Consider the following 22,094-nt stretch of genomic DNA (forward strand, 5'->3'; position numbering starts at 1 on the left):
TCTTGCCTCTATGCCCATGTAATTGACTTTTATTTACGTAACTAGTTTCGGACCCAACCTTTTGAGCCACAAACCGAACGTGATTATATCATCATGTTGTGATCACGTGTACCTAGAGGATCCTCTACTATGCAATCACTAAACCCTTTTCCTTGTACATTACCAGTTCTAAGATTGCATATTCTCTTGGTTTCAGAAACTATCCTGAGTACGTTCAATTAACTCATTCTTCACAATGATGCTGAATGTATTAAAATATGGTTGCATGCTAGGTTTATATACACACTTATTTTTCTCCAAGGCTTACTTCTATCATGTACTTGGTTATGTCTCTTCCTGTCCAACTTTCTGTGTAATGACTGATTTAAAGCAATTTTATTAAACTAGAGAAGCAGTTTAAAAAAAATTAGTAAAATGATGTAGTCTGATGTGAAAAACAGGTAGAGCTTGTTATTTTGAAAATTGTTGTATTTAATTTCAGTGTAGATCTGTTTTCTTATAATTCCATCTTGCTTTAGGTACCATGACTGGTGGTGGAGGAAGAGTTATGAAGGGTAGGATGGGATCTTCATTAGTTGTTGAAATTACTCCAGAAGAGGTAAGTTAGCACCCAAAGATCCTTCAGTGCAGAGCAGAATTGCCCAATGAGGCAAAGAGCTCAAGCATTCCTTGCAACGGTCAACAACTGCCCATGAGTACATTCTGTCATTTATCAAATTTAACTTTTTTTTTCTGAGAGAGGCTCTTGCTGTGAAAACCAACATTTTATTTTTTTTGAAGCTCAGTGCATCCAAACTAGAACAGTAAAATTTAACAACTACAAATCTTCATACCTTTTGTTCAAAAATCTAATTTTATTGAACACAGGCTAATGAATTAATAATTCAGTGTGGTAGCCACCTCTTTACCTTGTCAGTAGACACATTGTTGCTGGTTCAGTGTGCGCTTCGGTTGTTCTGTGAAGACCTAACTATCATTTAAAAGCCATTTAGAAAAGCCTCTCCACTCTTCTTAAAACCAATTAAAGGTAATTAGTTTATTGATATTTTTATGCCTTCATGTGGTAGACAGTACATTACAGTAATTCTACAGCTGAGATATTTGTCTTTCAAGAAAAGTGACAAAGCACCTGCAATCTTTCTCTTTAACATATACCTTGTACTTGTAAATCTCCGTTTATCAATTTCATCGTAAATTTTACTATTTATGCTCAACTTTGCATTTTCAGCTCCTGTAAGCTATCTATTCTGTCCTATTTTCCTCCTACCGTTACAAAAGCTCTTTAAATTGCTGGTAACATTTGAATATTGAATTCTGCCCTCAAATAATCTATTCACATGGAGAATCTCACACATTACTGGTCAGATTGAGCCAAACCAGAAAATAAAAATCGATAGATTCTTGACAAAATGAATGTTTGAATTATGTGCTTGTCATTGCCAGAAGAGATTTGCCATTCATTTTTTAGAAACAACGTAATGATTGAGACTAGACCATTGAACTCCTGATGTGGCTGCAAACCCTTTTATGTGCAAAAAACACACTTGCAGTTATTGCGTATGCGCTCTCACTTTGATCCAAGCAACCCTTTTTATATATTTTTAATCGATCTGTTTTGACATGTTATGACACACCTCCATTGTAGTTGGGATTTAAACATGGACATCCTGACTTTAGGGGTAGTGGTGTTACCATTGCTACAAGACCCCATGGGAATTGTTTTAATAACTTAATCAAAAGCAAAAACAAAATGGTCATGATACACTTCCAGAGCAGTTGGTACTTGATTTCAAATCTTTTGGACCTGAAATAGGGAGACTACCACAAAATGTACTGTACTTTGTTTCCCAGCTGGTCTCCCATCCAAGCACAAAACAGGCCTGAGACTGCTTAGCTTCTGAGATAAGATGAGATCAGGCCTTTTCAGACTAGTATGACTGTAGCAATCCTTTATAGTTATATTAATCAATTTGCCTGGACATGCTGTGTGTTTAAGCTAGTTGAGACCTCAACCTCCTGGATACTATCACTGCCCCGCAAGACCCTCTGCAATCCTTTATATACTGGGAATACTAATTTTGGGCAATAATTTATTGCCAATCTTCAGCTACAGTCTCAATACCTGTATTCCTAGTCAAGTGGAATGCTACAACATTGGAATGACCCATCAAGTCAAGATATAATGATGATGTCTGAAGTCTTTATAGCCAATCAGCCAAGTTCATAGAATCACTACAGTGTGGAAACAGGCCATTTGACCCAACAAGTGCACGCCAACCCTCCGAAGAGCGTCCCACCCAGACCCATTCCCCTGTCCTTTCCCTGTGACCCTACATTTCCCATGGTTAATGCACCTAACATACATGTCCCTGACACTATGAGCAATTTAGCAAGGCTAATCCACCTAACCTGCACATCTTTGGACTGTGGGAGGAAACCACACTGTAGAGATTCTATAGATTTGGTGGAGATCCTCTTAAAAGAAACAAAGTTGAAGTTAAATCACTTAGGTCAAATTCCTAACACTACTGATTTTACATCAGCTGTTAATCTTTGCAAGCAGGATTACTGTAGGTCTATGGAAGAGAGTAACTGATGTCCATCAAAGAAACATTTTGCTGCTATCTTTATATTTGGACTGCTTAAATTTAAGGTTTTGTTTTTAAAAATAATGAATAGATGGACAAGATGGAGAATAAATTGCAGAAGGATTTAGCAGTGGCACAAAAATACCAAGAACAGAAAAGTCATTTGGAAGAAAAGGTAGTTAAGGAGCGGCAGAGCATCCGTGAGATGAAAAATACGTTGGAAAAGTACACAGCAAGCATTCAGGTATATAATTAATTGGTATTTTGTTAACATACTTGTGAACCGTGGTTCCTTTTGAAATAGATCAAGTATAATATCTATCCAATGGGAAATATTATATGCGAGTCTTAAACGTTGGGGTGGAATCTTGTGATTTGGCTTTCATGTGTCTGCTCTTCTCAATTTAGGCTTTAATCCATTTTTGACAATTAGAATTTAATTTTTTAGACTTTAGTCAGCATATTTGTGCAGTAATTCATGTTTTAAATACAGTTTCCATAATTTCTACAAATTCACAATATTGCCAAGGTCTTTGTGTAAGATTGGTTTCAATGCCAACTTGCATTTGTTGAATATCTAAGTTGGAAAAATGTTCCAAAGCATTTGATGTATTCAAAAGCTGATAAGAATTCCAACGCAACTAAGGCACGTTCATTGTGGTTGTGCCTTGACATATGAAGTAACCAACTAGATGACAATGGAAAGATGTTTGTGTAGAATGGTGTGATTAACAGTGTCAAAAGCTACAGACGGCTCAAAGAATGAGAAGCGATTGTGACAATAACTGTTGCGGTAAAGGTCATTTGAGAGTTTAACAGCTGTTTTAGTACTTTGATCAAGTGGAAACTTGATAGATTTGTAGTAATTTTTCTGAAAATTTTGAGCAATAACATGCTTAAGGACTTACGAGAGGAACCTATTAGAAATACGTCAGTTCTTAGCCAGAATGTTGGTTGTTTGCAGGAGTGATAACTGCAAATTTGAAAGAATGTGGGTGATGCCTTAGAAGGGAGAATGGTTGACGTTATCAGCTAACATGGAAGCCAGGAGGTGAAGTTGGGTGCTTGGTAGTTTAGTGGGAATAGAATTGGAGTGAATAGTCTGTGGGGCTCAGAGAAAGTGAGATGGGTGACAAACTAGTTGATGTTATGTTCAAGGCTACATTTGGGGAGTTAAACAAGTTGACGGTTATCAGGCAGAGCCAATATGGTTTTGTGAAAGATACATTATGTTTAACTAAGTTGCTCTATATATAAAGAGGAACCAGTGGATGTATTGTAGTTAGGTTTCCAAAAGGCATTTGACTAGGTGCATAGATTGAAGATTGGCTGGCTAACGGGTGATAGAAATGTAGCTTTTGACACTGTTAATCACACCATTCTACACAAACCTCTTTCCACTGTCATCTTTTTCAGGCTGGCAAGATGTTATGAGCGGTGTGCCACAGGGGTTGACTCTGGGCCCTCAACTCAACAATTTATGTAAATGATTTGAATGAAGGAATTGAAGGTAGTAGCTAAATTTGCTAATGACACAGAAGGTAAGGAAGAAGAGTTGTGAAGAGGACATAAGGAGACTACAGAAGGATATAAATAGGCTAACTGAGTGGGCAAAGATCGGGCAAATTAATACAATATGGGAAAGTGTGAAATTTTTCCTTTCGGCAAAGAGAAGTGTGTTATCTGAATGGTGAGAAGTTACAGAGCCCCAAGAAAGAGAGGTCTGGGTGTCAGGCAAGTGCATGAATGACAGCTGGTTAGTTTGCAGGTACAAGTAATTGAGAAAGCTAACAGCGTTATGTATTTTTGGGAGGAGAATTGAGTGAGAATTTAAAGAGGTTATGCTTTAATTATACAGGACATTAGTAGGACTGCATCTGTACACAGCACAATACTGGTGACTGTATTTGGGGGAGGATACTAATATGTTAGAAGCAGTTCGAAGAAGTTTTACTAGTCTCGTATCTGGAATGAGTGGGTTGCCTTGTAAAGAAAGTCTCAACAGGCTGGGTGTGTATCCTCTGAAGTTTAGAAGAGCCAGAGTAGCTTTCCTGAAACATATAAGATCTTGAGGGGACTTGATCACGTGAATGTCAAAAGGATGTTTCCTCTTGAGGGAAAGTCTAGAACTGGGGCTCTTAGTTTAAAAATAAGAGTTATCTCCCATTTAAGACACAGATGAGGAACCATTTTTTCTGAGGGCTGAGAGTCTTTGGAATTCATGTCCTACAAAGGCACTGGATGCCATCTGGACATCCCACAGCCACTATCAATTAATTCAGTAAGGTTCATTTGTTACCACATCTATTCAATAAAATTGATAGAACATAAGCCGATGCATTATAAGCAAACATTTTCAGGGTGGTGTGTGTACGGAATAAGTTGCCAGAGGAAGCGGTGGGAGTTGGGTACGTGAATAGGAAGGGTTTAGAGGGGTGTAGACCAAATGCTGGCAGGTGGGACTAGATCAGTTTAAGACGAGTCGGCATGGACGAATTGGGCCAAAGGGTCTGTTTCTGTGCTGTATAACTCTGACTGTACACTGCACAGATGTGAGATCATAAAGCATTGTAGAGGTGAGCTGAACTGGCTTCTTGAGAGTCAACAGTTCTGATCCTAAATAAACTGTTGGTAAACAAAGGGAGTTGTATCGACTTCCACCTTCTAATAACTGACATTTGAAGAATTTTGCAAATAATTTTGTTCCGTTTGATGCTCCTGTTTAATTTAGGGCCTGACTGAGCAGCAAGTTCACTTGGCAATTCAAGTGAAGGACTTTGAAGCAAATGTGGCAACAGCAGCTCCTGATCAGAACAAACAGAAAGAGCTGCAGAAAACACTGGAAGCTTTTAAGAAAGGTTCGTTTCCATCATATCAATTTTTTTGTATGTCTAAATATTGTTTCATCTTGTTTAGGGTTTTTAGAACTGGAAAAGCCACTCGAAAGAGGTGAATACCAATCAACAATTCATAATTAACATCAATTAGGTACAATATCTATATTCAGATTTGGAGCAGAAGCAACTAATTAGGTCTGTCAAGCCCACTCCACTTTTCAATATGTTTGTTGCAAATTTCACATTACTGTCTAATCCCAATAAATTATCAACGGGAATCAATCTACCGCTGCTTTGAAAACATTGAATTATCTCACTTTGATTACCTTCTGAGGCAGAGTTGCACAGTCCGGAGAGAGAATTTCTGCTCATGTCGGTCCTAAAAGAGCAACCCCTAATTTTAAAATAATGTCTCTTTAGTTCCAGACTTACTCACAAAAGGATATTTCCTTTTTGTGTCCACCTTGTCAAGATACTTCTAGATTTTATCAACTTCAATTAAGTAACACCTCACTTTTTTCAGCTCCAGTAACATTTGCAGCATTAAAGGTGCCAGTGTTTAGCGACATCAGGAAAGACTTAAAGGCACTGGATATTGCAAAGACTGGGTCCTGACAAAGTTCCAGCAATAGTACTGAAGCCTTGTGTTCCATAATGTGCTGTGTGATTAGCCAAGCTAGTACAGCTACAGCACTGGCATCTAACCAACAGTAAATTGACCAATTATGTCCCGTACACAAAAAGCACAAATACAGCCTGGTGAATTACTGCTGCACCAATCTATTCTTGATCATAGATAAAATCATGGAAGAGATCATCAACACTGTCATCAAGCAGCACTTCCTAAGCTTGCTGATGCTCAGTTTGAGTTTTGCCAGAGCCACTTGTCTCCTGACCTCATTACAACCTTGGTTCAAACATAAACGAAAGAGCTGAAATCTAGAGGTGAAGTGAGAGTGACCGTCCTTGTTTCTGCATTTGACCGCACATAACATCAAAGGGCCTTAGCAAGACTAGAGTCAATGCAAATCGGTGGGTGGAAATTTTCAGCTTCTTGGGATCATACCTAGCGCGACAGAAGATGGTTGTGTTATTGGACATCAGTCATGTGAGTGTAAAAGAGGAGAGTGGCCAATATGTTTGTGGGGGGTGGTGTGTGTGAGTATGAGAGAGACTAAGACTATGAATCAGACTGAGAATAACCTTTCCCTTTCCTCCTCCTCCTCCACCTTCCCCTACCAATCCCCTTCCTCCAACTCCTACTCCCCACCCCACCTGTCTCTCAAGTTTTGTCTTAGTGTTCCCTAACAGCAAGGATAAACTGGCTGTTGAACTAGCCCTCATCTGCCAAATATATGGAAATTAACTGGAACGGAGCACATGAATGCCCCTTGTTTAATTATTGACACTGATGATAACTCTGTGATGTTATCAAAAGTTACCATGTATCTGAAATAAAATCCTAAATTGATTTGTTGTCTCATGGATTTAATTAAATCAAGGCATTCTACATTAGCATTCATCAAATAAATTATTTGAAATGGAATAGTTGAGAGTAACTTTTATAAGAAATTCAAAATTTAATTTAATGCCCAAGTCTGTTCTTTGAAAAGTAATTAATGTAATTAAATAACATTGCAAACAAGATTAAGAACAGTAATGTTTTGACAAATGGAAACTAACACTTTGTTTTCCCAGAGTATGAAAAAGCTGCAGCAAAGGCTGGTAAAGTCGAGACAGAGGTTAAACGATTGCACACCCTTATCATTGACATCAACAGTAAAAAGCTGAAAACCCAACAGGATAAACTCGACCAACTTAACAAACAAATTGATGATTGTGCCTCATCCGTCACAAAGGCCCAAGTTGCTATCAAAACAGCAGAAAGGTAAGTTTTATTTACTGTTTGCCTGTACTTATTGGCAGTGTTTACATTTGCACTGTTTTACTGAAGAAGGGACTCGATAATTTATATTCTGATTGGCTTATTGTTGATGTATTCAAGCAACATACAACAAACATTTATTTTCTAGGAACTTTAAAAAGGCAGAAGAAGCAGTGAATCGAGCTAAAGGAGAAATTGAAGAGAACAAAAGGGAGGTTGAAGATCTAACAGAAGAATTGAAGCAAGTGGAGGAAAAGGGTGCTGTTGTGCTGAAGGAATGCAGTGAAGCTCAGGTACAACACAAAAGTTGCAGCTCTTTCAATGAGCTACTCCACATAACTTCCTAAAACTAGTAATTTAATTCCTCCATCTTTGTTTATGAGCAGTTATCATTTAGCGATGGTGTCTTAAGAAAGTCTGCTAATTTTGATTCAACAGACCAACAGTCACTGCCAGTTCTTTTCTGATTGGCCTCAAAATCATTTGGAACTATTGCTGAAAGGTTGCTTACTGATGCACACAAAAGTATGGCTCCTAGGAGGGTTTAAATTTATCAGAGGTATTAGTCTTTGCAGTGTCTTCAATGCGGAATCATGTCTCAAGATGTCAGACTAAAGTTAACATTAGATATAACAAGATACTTGTGTTGCCAAAAGCTAGATCAACAAAGTTCTTTTAGGAGGCCCTTGAAGGAAACGAAGGAGATGTCGTAGTTCGGGCAGTAAATTCCAGAACATAAAAAGCTGCCAATGGAGGAGCAAAGGAAGAGCGATTTAACATTTTTTTTTCTTTTGCTATATATTAACAGCTTCAATGAAAGGATACAGTTATATATCCTAAATATACAGACGTTATTTAAATTTGAAGTTGACTGAGAATGGGAAGCTATTATAATTTCTAATCAAGGCATTTAAAATAAGCTGATTGGATAGCTACATATAAGCTGCTTCCTCTTTGAAGAATTCAAAACGAGGGAAGCATTAAAATTAGGGTTACATCAATTAAGAATAGAATCTGGAGGCACTTTTTAGAAAATTGTGTTCTGCAAAAGGCAGACAATGCTGAGTCAGTTAAATATTTCAAGGTGAAAATTGATGTCTTTTTCTTAGTGATACAACTCAAAGGAGCATAAATGGACTTGGAATACAGACCATTCTAACGGACTATGTAAATTATTCTGTGCAATTATTCTTGATTCATTCCAATAAAAGGAGGTTAGGGTGAGGCTGCAGTTGGCTTAATAACAGCTCTTCAGGTCAGAATTTACTGCTTTTGGGGTTTAGTTTGTTTTTGATGTGTATTTTATACTTGCAGTGTATACTTCCCTCATATAACATCTTTGTGTCTTGAACCTGACCCACCTAAGACAGCCCTCTGTAGGAAGCACCTGGCCCAGGCCTAACATCATATTTACCATAGCTAACCCACCTAGCCAGCTCATCCCTGGACACGATGGAGCAATTTGCCATTGCCAGTCCATCTAACCTGCACGTCTTTGGACTGCGGGAGGAAGCCGAAGCAACAGGCAGAAAACCACGCAGACACAGCAACCATGCAAACACCACACAGTCACCCGAGGTTGGAGTCGAACTTAGATCCCTGGTGCTAACCGTTGAGCACCTTGCTGTCCACAGAATGGATCAACTGTAATTCTATTTAAGTTCAAGAGCCAAGGCAGATGCAGAGTACTTGTTTAATATTTCTACCACACTGTTTGTAACTTTGTGTTTTAGCATTATCCACTGGCCTGTGCAGCTTTCTGACTCTTCAAATGTAACTGGTAAAGCTTTCTTCATTATTTCCACAATTATCTACAATTCTTTTTTCTATTATCTTTTCAGCTGATCTGATGGCTTATTCCATTTTCTTTACCTGCTCTTTATACTTAACTGAATTGAGTTAAGAAAAAGCATGTCTTTACGTAATAGAAACATTTTGGATTTGCATCGTATTTGCCTATTGTATATGATCAGTTAGTCATAATAAGATGCACTACCCAGTCAATCATAGGGAGAAAAGGCCCTTTAGTTTTTGAGTTTGTTGCATTGTTTTGGTAGTCATGGTACTAAAGAAAATCCTTCTGTTTGAGAATATGATTTTGTTTTTTCTATTACCCTTGGGTATTTGGAGAAATATATTGAAAGACAAAGAAATAGGAGTGGAATCTATGTATTTAGGATAGCTAGAAAGAAATAAGTATTTGCTATAAAGGTCAACATCAAAATTATCCCAAAATTATCAAAATTATATACAAAGATTAAACTTGAATGAAATTGTTTTGTATGTGTTATATTAATCATTTTTGTAAAAATGAAACCATTTCATTGGTTTGTTTTACCTTTTTTTGAGTGTGCAGATGTGATATCCTTCTCTATAAAGTTGCAAAGTTTGAGTCTTCTAATACTCAAAAGGTTTATTTGTTGTGAAAATTAACTTCTGTTAATGCCAAGTGACATATGCTAAATTTTGTAATGAATTTTCCCAGCAAAACAGAATACAAAAAGATGGAACAATGGGAAATATACAGATAATTAGATTAGCGACTTTAATTATCAGGGTTCAAAATTTAACTGTCATTGGAACTTATTCATTGTGCAGGTGAGAAATAACGTTGGAGTTGGGGAAGATGGTGGCATGCTGATAATGTCACTGAACAAGTAATCCAGAACTTCAGGCTAATAGTCTGTCACATGAATTGGAATTGAATAAAAATTTGAGATAAAAATAGTTAATCTAATTGCTACCATGCACAGGCACAGCACATTAGGAGAAAATATAAGAAGGGGGTGCTAAATGCAGGACTGAAGGTGTTGTCTTAAATGCATGCAGTACACTAAACAAGGCAAATGAACTTGTAGTGCAGATTCAGATTAGCAGGTATCATATTTTGGGCATCACAGAGACATGGCTGTAAAGAGGAATCATGGCTGGCAATTCTATTTCCAAGAATAGACTTCCTATTGAAAGAACAGACAAATTAATTGAGGGGGTGGGGGTTGCCATGTTAGTAATAAATGAAATTAAATAGATAGCAAAAAGTGATATAGGGTTGGAAGGCATAGAATCTGTGTGGGTAGTGTTGAGGAACTGCAAAGGTAAAACTCCCTTATGGGAGTTATGTGCAAATCTCCTTGCAGTGTCAGGGTTTAGGGAAGAAAGTAAGTCAGGAGATAGAAAAGGCATATAAGAAAGGCATTATCAGAATAATCATGGGGGATTTCAATGTGCAGGAGGATTGGGAAAATCTCAAGAAATTTGTGGAATGTCTACCAGATTTTTATTTTTGGAGCAGATTGTGGTGGAGCCAACTAGGGAATGAGCAGTTCTGGATTTGATGTAGTGAGGCAAACTTGATTAGGGAGCTAAAGGTGAACGCGGTTTGAGAGGGAGAAGCAAAAATCAGATGTAACAGCATTACAGTTTAAAGGCAGCTACAAAGATGTGAGTGAGGGGCTGGCCATAGTTGATTGGAAGGGATATCCTAGCAGGGAAGATAGAGCAGCAATGGTAGGGGTTTCTGGGGATAATTTGGAATGCACAGCAGAAAACCATCCCAAGGTAGAAGAAACAGATCAACGGAAGGACAAGGAAACTGTGACTGACCAGGGAGGCCAGAGACAGCATAAAACCAAAGAAAAAACATACAATGTGGTGAAGATTAGTGGGAAGCCGGAGGACTGGGAAGCATTTAAAAACTGACAACTAAAAATATGATGAAATGTGAGGGTAATGTAGCTAGTAACATAAAAGAAGATTGTAAGATTTTTTTTTTTAAAAGATGGCTAGAAGTTGAGAGGCAAGAGTGGACATTGGACCACTGGAGAAGTAGTAATGGGGAACAAAGAAATTTGCAAAGGATCTGAATAGGTGTTTTGCATCAGTTTTCATGGTGGAAGACACCAGTTGCATAGCAAAAGTCCGAGAGATGGAGACAGAGGTGAGTGTAGTAGCCATCACTAAGGAGAAGGAGAAGGTCCTAGGGAAGTTGAAAGGTCTGAAGGTAGATAAATCACCTGGACCAGATGAACTACATCCCAGGATCTGAAGGAGGTAGCTGAGGAAATTGTAAGAGGCATAGAAGATCTTTCAGAATCACTTGTGTCAGAGAGGGTCCCAGAATACTGGACAATGGCTAATGTAACACCCTGATTTAAGAATGGAAAGAGGCAGAAGTGGGAAATTATAGGTTAGTTAGCCTGATCTTGGTCATTGATAAGATTTTAGAGTACATGTTTAAGAATGAGATGCAGAGTAGTTGGAAGTGCATGGTAAAATAGGGCAGATTCATTGCAGCTTCAAGGGGAGGTCATGCTTGACAAATCTGTTAGAATCCTTTGAGGAGGTAACGAGCAGGTTGACCAAGGTGAACCAGTGGACATGATCAACTTGGATTTCCAGAAGGCGTTTGACAAGGTGCAGCATAAGAGTTTGCTGAATAAAATAAGAGCCTATTGAGTTACGGGCAAGGTACTGGTATGGATAGAGGATTGGCTTACTGGCAAAAGGCAGAGAATGGGCATAAAGGGGTCTTTTCAAAATGGCAGTCGGTGACTAGTGGAGTTCCGCGGTGTCATTGTTGGGAGCATAAGCGTTGACGTTATATATTAATGGTTTTAACAAAGGAGCTAAGGGTATTTTTGCTAAGTTTGCAGATGATACAAAGGTAGGTTCAGGAACTGGTAATGTTGAAGAGGCAAGGAGGCTGCCAAATGATTTGCATCAGCTAGGAGACTTGGCAAAGATGGAATACAATTTGGGAAAATGTGAGGTTATGCACTTGGGTAGGAAGAATAGAGATGTAGACTATTTTCTAAATGGGGCAAGTCTTCAGAAATCTGAACCAGAAAGGGACTTGGGAGTCTGAATTCAAGATTTTCTTAAGGTTAACATGCAAGATCATTTGCCTTCCTAACTGTCAACTGCAGTGTTAACATTTGTTTCAAGAGGGCTAGGTGGTGATCCTGGAATGGGAGGCTTGTCATATGATGAGCAATTGAGGACTCTGGGCCTATACTCAATGGACTTTTTAGAAGGATGAGGGAATCCCATTGAAACTTGCAGAATACTGAGATGCCTGGATAGACTGGAAGTTGGGAAGAGGTTTCCACTAGTAGGAGAGACTAGCAGTCAAGGCACAGCCTCCAGGTGAAGGGATGACTCTTTTGAACAGATGAGGAGGAATTTGATCTGTGGAGTTCATTGCCACAGTGTGTGTGCAGATCAAGTCATTGAGTATTTAACACAGATAGGTTCTTGATTAGAAAGATTGAAGGGTGAAGGCAGGACAATGAGGTTGAGAAACATCAGCCATAATTGAATGGCAGAGCACGCTCTATGTAATGAACATCTAATGAACAAGTTTATTTAAATTGCATCTTGTTGCATTTTAATTTGGTTAGTTTTTGAATTCTGCAGGTAAGAGATCTGTCTTAGCCTCTTAGCGTTTGTTCAGTACATGTGCTTTTCATTATTTATAATGAATATTAGGTTTCCAGTTATTTCAATGCAGCACTTAATTCAACACCAGATAAATTGAAGTCATTGGCTAAAAGGTAAATGAGTGTGATTCGCATGGAGACTTAATACTGATGTGTTAACTGGTGTGATTTCTAAAGGTTCATTTTGTCTGTCATTAAATTTTACCTTTTGTTATTTTGCATAGGAATCCTTAGTAACTGTGACTGAGGAACATAACTGTTTACTTCAAAAGCTAAAAGAAATTCAGGAAGAACAACAGGCACTTCAGAAGGAAACACTCAATATACGACTAAAGTTGGAACAGATAGATGGGCACATTGCAGAGCACCAATCAAAGATCAAATTCTGGCAGAGAGAGGTAAGGGTGAACAGAGAAATGTTTTCAGCATAGTTAAACTCCCTCATAGCTAAGTTTATTCGGTGCATAAATGAGCATACAGACTCTGAAGACACCAGATTTCGTTTATTGTCTGTGGTAACTTTGTTTTCAGCTAGGACTACTGGCAGGATGTTACAGATGCCCTCTTCATCTTGGATTAGGAAGTTTAAGAAAGTTGCTACAATTTCTATTCTTAATTTGTGTTTAATCATTCTTTTATGATGGGTGGGGAACGTCTGTTCAGGGTTCAGTTATAAAATAGTGTTTGGGGAAAAGTCTGCCAATACTTAATGTCAAGGTGCACACATGGAAAATGTCCAAATTGTGAGATTCCAAATTATGTTTACTGAGATGCTACAGGGAAAGCAAATTGTACTCTAGCCTTCCCTCATAAAGATACTGTAATTCTTTTGCCTGTTAATTTTTTTTTGAGACTTTGCAGAAGCATTGTACCTATGAGTGAGGGGAGAATATCTGTCTTCAAACAAAACTTTCTAGCACTCGGGTCTGTTTATTAGAAATCATGTCATACCAAGTACATCCTATGGAGGATATATATTTTCTCATCTGTTTGTTTATTTTAAATTGGCTGTCGTAAAAATCAGTGGAAAAGAAAACATAGAGGAATCATTTTGATTTTGCTGCCAGTGTAGAATTTAATGGAAATAAAACTATTTATTTGTATTTTAATACTTTTCTGTAATTTAATACCAGGTAGCAAAACTCTGTTTACATCCTATTGATAAACCAGCAGCTGAACTTCCAAAATTGAGTGAGGAAGCTCTTCAGGAAATCAAAAATCCAGATGTGATAAATAATCAGATTGCACTACTAGAGGCTAAATGTCTAGAAATGAAGCCAAACTTGGGTTCTGTTGAAGAATATAAGAAGAAAGTAAGTTTGAGTATTTGGCTGCATTGCAGTGATTTCAGATTTGAATTATTCTTGTATGAGACGTATAGATTGCCATGCACATTCTGATCACTGTCTGCAGGAAGAGCTATACCTACGCCGTGTGGCAGAGCTGGATGAAATCACTAACGAAAGGGATAAGTTTAGACGTGCCTTTGAAGACCTGAGGAAGCAACGTCTTAATGAATTTATGGCTGGCTTTAATATGATCACTAATAAACTGAAGGAGAATTACCAAATGCTTACACTGGGTGGAGATGCTGAGTTGGAGTTGGTGGACAGTCTAGATCCGTTCGCTGAAGGAATTATGTTCAGGTAGGAAAAACCTACATTCTACAGAAGAAGTATCCTTTCTTATCTACCAACCTTCCTCCTCCTCCCTCCCACCTTTCCCTGGCCAAAACAAATTGCCCACTGGGCTTTCATATTGCTTTTAATTAAAAGCACAGTAATGATCAACAGAGAACTGTATCCATATTTTGTTGTTCTTCAGCTAACTGATCTGAACTGTTAACTGCTGATTACATCATTAGTAAGCACGTGTCTGCTCACTGATCTTTCTGTACTGATAAGCAGGAGAGAGCTGCTTACTATCTGACTGCAAAAGTGGCTGCTTGGACTTCGGTTTAGAACAAGCCATTGATTTACATTTAAAATGCCAATAATGTATGGAAAATAATTTTACAAGTTGTGGTATTTGTCACATCACTTTTGACCAAGATGGTCCTTTAAATAAAATCATGGGATAATGCACCAATTAATCTGGCACCCTGATGAGCATTTTTTTTTTCTGGGTGGAAGAATGTTGCACCCATGAGATGCAATTGTTGGTGGATTTTTTTATTTAGCCAAATCCTACATACACACCACTTGAGCAATTTTAGCAATATCAAATCATGTTCTTTATTGGAACCAAACATAGCATATAAATGAATGTATTTGCTAAAGCTCAATTGGTTTGGATTTCACATATGATTAATGATTAATAATGAAAGTTATCTTTCTAGCGTACGTCCGCCAAAGAAAAGCTGGAAAAAAATTTTCAATATTTCTGGTGGAGAGAAGACTCTTAGTTCTCTGGCTCTGGTTTTTGCACTTCACCATTACAAGCCTACTCCTTTGTATTTTATGGATGAGATTGATGCAGCACTGGATTTCAGAAATGTTTCAATTGTTGCTCATTATATCTATGTAAGTATATGGTGGCAGTGGGTATCAAAATGCGTTTCATAAGAATAGTAGAAAAACTGCAAACATTATTCATTAGCAGTAAGAACTAACAGTCAAAAAGTAGTTTAAGTTAGAACAGAAGAAATAGGGACAGCAATAGGTCCTTTGTGATGAGCCTTGTTCGCCATTCAATAAGAATTACATCAACCCAATAATATGGTAAATTGGACAAATTTTGTATTTCACACTCTGAATCTCTGAACTTATATTGATTGTGTCTGTAATATAAAAGTTATCCTCACTTAGAGTTGTTGTTCCATGCCTGAAATTTGCAAATTTAATAAATCATGGATTCCCAAAGTAATGTAAAAGTTGGAGTTATGTTCTGTGGGGCATTATTATTCTGAAAACAAAACTGAAGCTTATATCCTGTAAGTTGAAGTACTTACTTATTTCTAAATGAAGCAACTTTTAAAATAGGCTTACATCTTTTATTTTTAACTTTCTTCTCACAGTACCTTCTTGCACTTTCATTAACCAAGCTCAAATGGCACAGCCCACTTGCCTATTACCCTTGTTCTTACCAAACTTTCAGGGCATTCTTTCTTCGCCAATACCGCTTTGCATCCTGTACAGTTAATTTATTCAAAAAAGAAACTAGATTTTTAAGATATTGAATGCAACAAGGGTGTAGGGAGAAAGTGGAAACATAGTTTTGAGAGAGAATCAGCCACAATTATATAGAATAGTGGAGCAGGCTTTGAGGTCTGAATACTCCAGCTCCTATTTTTATGTCTCTAACTATAGTGGCTATTCCTTCAGCTAACTTGGTGTTATTTGCTGGAACTCCATGCCTCAGTGCCTCCATTCCTTTAATTGTTGAATGCAAGTCCAGTTACAGAGAATGTTTAGAATCCATGAGTTTTATTTAAACTGACAAAGCTTTGGCTGCTTCTTGCTTCTGATCCTTGCTCACATCAGAACTCTGGGAGGCCACTTTAGGCCTATTGGAGATGGAGCCACAGAAGTGTGGAGTCATTCAGTACTGGTGCCGGAAGTGAGTCTACATTGCAAATAGGGTAGTGGAAGTGCCTAATACAGGGAAAGCCACTTTGTGCTTGGTGCAATGGTATCATTTTTGTGGTATAAGCTTCATAGTAATTGCAGGTGAGGCCCCATTTGACTAAACGGTGTAAAGCCTAAGGAGATTTAAATAGGAGAGCACTATATGAGGGCTGCCCTGAAAGAGATATGCAACAGTGCTATTAGTATTTAATTTCCTAATGTGGCATTTGTAATTTCTTTCCATATAACAATCAACATAGTTAGGAGTGACAAAAAATGAACAAACTTGAAATTATGTAGTGGTTTTAATAACATCCTAAATATGCAATTGTTTTACTGTATGAAAAACAATTTTGCATACAAATTACAGAAAAACAGCACTGAAATATGATCAAATTTTCTTAGGGTTTAGTTAAATGTAAATGTTGGGCAAGACATTTAGGAAAACTTCATTTCTAATTGAATGGTATAATGGAATCTTTTTGTGTCCATTTTAAGGCAGCTATGGCAGGGAAAACAAATGTAAAACTTTCAAGCCTATTCTTTGTTGCGTTAGTAAGTAATTGAAGGCCAACGGAATCCATCGGATAATAATAGTTCAGTAATCATCTATATTCATCCCAACGTCAGACAGGAATGTAAAAACCACAGCCTTGACTTCCTGGGTCTGCAATTGATCTACAAGCTGTGTACAGAGTACCTTAATTGTAAAGTAAGCCCATTGGATATATATTAAAGACCAAACGGTTATTTTTTTAAATGCTTCACAGAAATCAAAATCTTTCAATTTACAGTGATTGATATGTGAAAGTATAGTAGAGGGTTGTTTACAGTGCCATAGGCAGATATAATTGGGTTTAGTTCAAGTTGTTGCATTAGCAAACTGGCAGGAAGGCATTCCCTCCATCTTACCCATATGAATTCTGCCATTTTAATCTAGCACGTAACCTCTAAAATGCATTCAAACAAGCTATGGTTACAAAACTGTGGATAATTAACAGTATTGCATCAAGTTTAATATAACGTTGCTGGCATTATTACTGAGTTAAAAGTTATGGAAAGTAGAAGTGCAATATTTGGTAGGATGCTGCTGAGGTTTTGACTGGCACAATGTTGAGTAGAAATAAGTTTAAATCTATATTGTCTTTTATATGCTTAATGGGGGCTTGACCTGTTCTTTTCACCTCAAAGTTTACTGCAATAGAATTGGACATTTTGGGTTATTTACATGTTTCAGGTAATCATCCATCCTTGCGTTTTGGTGAATTCCTGAAAGGGTAGACCTCTCCAGAGCTGTAAATTAATTCAGACCAATCAATGCTCTTTAGGAAGAGGTTGCATACTTAAAAGCTAGTTAAGTGCTGATGCAATTCTACTATATACAATTGGCAGTATCTTTGTAAGCTTCTGTCCCAAGTTTTCTGTGACTGCTTTGAACATGTGTATCCCTAATTGGAGACTGCATACAAGACAAACTACTTACATGAATCTTTGTTGGTTTCCATACTTGTTAGATGACTGGCTAAATGATCTTTTCACAAATGACTCTGTCTTAACATAGTTTACTGTTTCTTTCCTTAGGAACAGACCAAAAATGCTCAGTTCATCATTATTTCCTTGAGGAACAATATGTTCGAAATTGCTGACAGGCTGGTCGGAATCTACAAGACAAACAATACAACAAAGAGTGTTGCAACCAACCCTAAAGTCATTAGTCTTCAAGCACTTCCTGAAGTAACCAGTACAGCTTGAGGCCAGTTGAAACGCCATCAATTTTTTTTTTAATGGACTGGCTTTGTTTTAAAGAAATCTCTTTTTTTACGTTTCTGCATTCTTTTATGCTACTATCTTTCTGGAGTTCACTCCAATATTGTGTTAATGTAAACTCTCTACCATGGGCATCAAATTTAGATTCTAAATTCTTGTGATTTTACTCCTAATGCATAAACTGTGTACTATTAGATTTTCTTTATATTCTGATACGGTGTATATATTTTGTATGTGTGCAGAATAAATACTGTATTTTAATATACTATAGCTGATTACTTTTTAATATTAAAACTGTTAAAGCATTTCATCACATGATTGTAAATCTCAACAGCTTACACCTACAAATGATAAAGTTGCCAAACAAGCTCACAATAGTATTCGGTTGTCTTGCTAAATAACTTGAAAGTTCCGAAAGCTTTTGGAGTTGGGGTGTAATATTGCCATATAAGCTGTGAAGGGGACTGGGATTACATGATACTGTAGCAACTTAGAGGGCAGCAGCAAGAGATTGGAATACCAAAAGCAGGCAGCTGTGAATTAATAGAATTTTGAGTTGGTAGGGAATTTCATTCTTTGATGGCTGGGTTTGAAGGCTAGAAACAGTACTTGGTTTTTAGATGGGGCTTAAATGCTCACAATGCAACTGCTTCTGGGATTCTGTGAAGTGAATTCCATTTGTACATGTGGTTGGTGTGTGAAATCTGGGTTGGATTATAAAAGGTTATTCAGAGTTCACTGAAAAGTTGCTCAAACAGGGGAATTGTTAACGCTAGCATTTGACAAATGCTGCCTGACAGCTTTTTTTTTTGCATTTTCTGTTTTGAAATTTTATCCCCAGTAACGTTTACCCGTTTTAATTTGAGATTTTCCCTTTGGGTATTTATTTGAACGTCTTGCATGAAAATACTAATTTCTGCATCACATGTATGTCAATCAGCCAGTTAAGATTCCCAATGTCAGTTTTACAGCATTGCCAACCTGTAATGTTTCTAACTTCCTGGAACTGCAGCATATGTTGAAGCTAAGTACCTGTAATTTAATTGGGTAGCATTTGGATGCTTACATAATATGTGGTGCCATATTGTTTTCAATTAAGACTTCTAAAAATCCTTTGGACTTGTACCTTTTAAACATCCAAAGTGCTTCACCTAACCATTTATACAACCAAACCTCATCCTCTATATAATAGTGGCATGATGTCACTAGACTAGTAATCCAGATGCCCAGGTGGGTACCCTGGGGGCATGGGTTCAATACATCTGGAATTGCAAGCTTGACTTGGTAATAGTGACCGTAGAACCATTTTCCTAAATACCTTGTTCACAAGTGTCCTTCAAAGAGGAGATCCACTGATGAAGTACACTTTGTCCATATGTAGCCAGGCTTGGACTAATCTAGCTATCTCAACAGTGGATAGTATCACCATGCTGAATTTCCCTACTATCAGCATCTTGAGTGAATACCATTAACCAGAGATTTAACCGATCTACAAGGCAAAAGATAGGAATGACGGAATACTTGCTGGATTACTTAAGCTCTGTCAACATTTGAACCTGACAGCACCCAGGTCATGCAAAAGCTTGAGTGCTCTCTGCTGCTAGATTCATTCTGTGCTGTTCCTTCTCTTGGACTGGAGGAGATAGCAAGTCACTCAACTGTTTGAAACTTGTTTGCCAAAAGGTGTGTTTGAGATCCTGCTTATATTGGAACAGTTAATGAGTAGTGGTCAATATTATTTTGTTAAGTATTTTGATAGTGTTAAAGTTATGTCAATTCTTGGGTTTTTTTTCATACGTGACTATGGTGCAAGAAGAAAATGTGTTTTTGTTTAAAGCCTAGTATTTTGACCAGTTGAATCACATCTGGAATGTAGCACCTTACACTTGCCTTTAAATAAAAGTTAGGATATATGCTATCTCCTTGACATGTTTTAAAGGGGCTTATCTGTTTCATGACACTCCATTCCTGACTTAGTGGCAGTAGTGGATACCTTGTACAAGCTACACCGCAGCAACTCATCAAGGCTCCTTTGGCACCTTCCGAACTCTCAATCTCTACCAAATAGGATGGTGATATCAGCATCTGCAAGTTTGTCTCCTAGCCACTCACCATCCTGACTTGAAGCAGCATTGCTGTTCTTTCAAGGTCACTGGGGCAAAATCTTGGAACTGGGTATACCGACAGTCAATGGAATCTGCTAGTTCAAGAAAGCAGCTCACTACCATTTCAGGGTAATTATGAATGGGAAATAGACTGGCCGGTCATTGCTACGTCCCATGAATGAATCCAAAAAATTATGCAACTGAACAAAAGCTTGGCCAGTAGTAGTTATGGAGCATCTATGTAAAAAGGTCAAAGTCATGTCTGGCTTTTTTTTTAAAAAAAAAGGTCTATCTATGCATCTCCTGAGTTTTATACAACAATATAGAGAATGTCTTCTGCATATTTGCTCAATTTGTATTTCTTGTCTTTCTTCCCTTTTCAGGTGGAGTTTGTGGTTTCGTTGAGAAAGGAGCCAGCCCCAGACTATTTTGTTAATTATGGTTACGAAGAAAATGTAGCTCTGTTAACCTCTGACAAAATTTGACTTATTTAAAGTTTTTGAGAAGATTTGTAGCTCGGGTTGTGGTTGAGGTTGTGGACATGCTTGCTGACCCAGTGTGTTTGATCGCAGATGTTTCATCACGCTTCTAGGTAACATTGTCAGTGCGCCGCCGGTGAAGCGCTGGTGTTCTGTCCCACTTGTTATTTATATGCCTCTGTATGCTGGGGTGGTTGGCATCATTTCCGGTTCTGTTTAGAAAGGCCAAACTGAAAGAAAACTGACAAGGATACACTAAAACAACTAGCCACCAAGAGACATGACCGGTTCTCACTGCCCTTGATACACACCAAGAAGGACATGAATTCAACTGGGACAATACATCCATAATAGCACAAGCCAAGCAGAGACATGCCAGGGAATTCCTGGAAGCCTGGCATTGCAACCGGAACTCCATCAATAAACACACTGAACTGGACCTGATATACAAACCACTGAAAAACAGAACCAGAAGTGATGCCAACCATGGCATACAAATAACAAGATGGACAGAACACCAGTGCTTCCCTGGAGGTGCACTGACGATGTTACCTAGAAGGGTGATGAAATGTCTGCAATCAAACACACTGGCTCGGCAAGCAAGTCTACAACCTCACGATTTATATCTGACAGTTGCATTGCTTCCAGTCTTGGTCTTTAACCAGCCATCTCTGATAGGTGACGTGCATAGATCGTGTTGTCAGTCACTAAATGCTAAATACTGACAATATTAAATTATCTGCTGCAACTACCAACTTAAGAGCACCTTTTTATGTGTTTGCATTATGCATATTGTATCAATCTTTTGAGTATATCCGAAGCCTTCAGCCAGTTTGTCTCCTGAAAACAAATGAACCAGTAAAGAGACTATTTGGAGGAAGAGCTGGACAAAGATCAAGTACTTGCAGGATGCTGACATTCAACAGCTAAAACCATGATGGATTATTGTCTTCATATTATCAACTTCCAACTATAATTTTATTAGTGTTGTAAAATGTTCCACATTTAAACAGTAAAACTAATTAAGTAAATGTTATCAATGACAGCATTGTGACAAAAATACAAATGTCAGTTCCACGCAACTGATATAAAACTTACAAAGCTGAAATTGAACATTTGTCAATTATTTAGACTCCTACAAAAAAGAAACTGGAAATATATTGGCTACATGGCTTTACAGAAATCTATTGCAATATTTGTACTGTACTCAATGTAAAACAAAATTTTGCAAAAGGTACCTACTCTTCACTATTACTGTAATTAGAACCTGTACATAATCTAGTACTCAAAAAAAATCAGTAAAGAATTGAATTTCATACAGACATCTGCTCCATTAAATGCCAGAAGGCACTAAACTTATTCTGTCCCTCCCTTGGGTGGGGCAAACGATGACTTGTTTTTAAAAGGACAAAGTTCCAAATAATGCTTG

At 37.7% G+C, this 22,094-nt stretch overlaps 1 protein-coding gene across 1 annotated transcript in view; it reads left to right on the plus strand.

The window, feature by feature from the left end:
• The window catches only part of LOC109912642 (structural maintenance of chromosomes protein 4), a 72,659-nt gene extending 54,315 nt beyond the window's left edge, over positions 1–18,344 (plus strand). The window contains 10 exon segments of the mRNA XM_048604112.1: positions 519–598; positions 2,680–2,832; positions 5,320–5,446; positions 7,124–7,313; positions 7,459–7,603; positions 12,973–13,146; positions 13,882–14,061; positions 14,162–14,394; positions 15,087–15,270; positions 17,896–18,344. Of these exon segments, the coding sequence (XP_048460069.1) occupies positions 519–598; positions 2,680–2,832; positions 5,320–5,446; positions 7,124–7,313; positions 7,459–7,603; positions 12,973–13,146; positions 13,882–14,061; positions 14,162–14,394; positions 15,087–15,270; positions 17,896–18,066 (1,637 nt within the window). The 3' untranslated portion in view covers positions 18,067–18,344.
• Positions 18,345–22,094: the final 3,750 nt, after the last annotated feature.

Source organism: Rhincodon typus, chromosome 13, assembly GCF_021869965.1.
Source record: "Rhincodon typus isolate 14 chromosome 13, sRhiTyp1.1, whole genome shotgun sequence".
Classification (NCBI taxonomy): Eukaryota; Metazoa; Chordata; class Chondrichthyes; order Orectolobiformes; family Rhincodontidae; genus Rhincodon; species Rhincodon typus.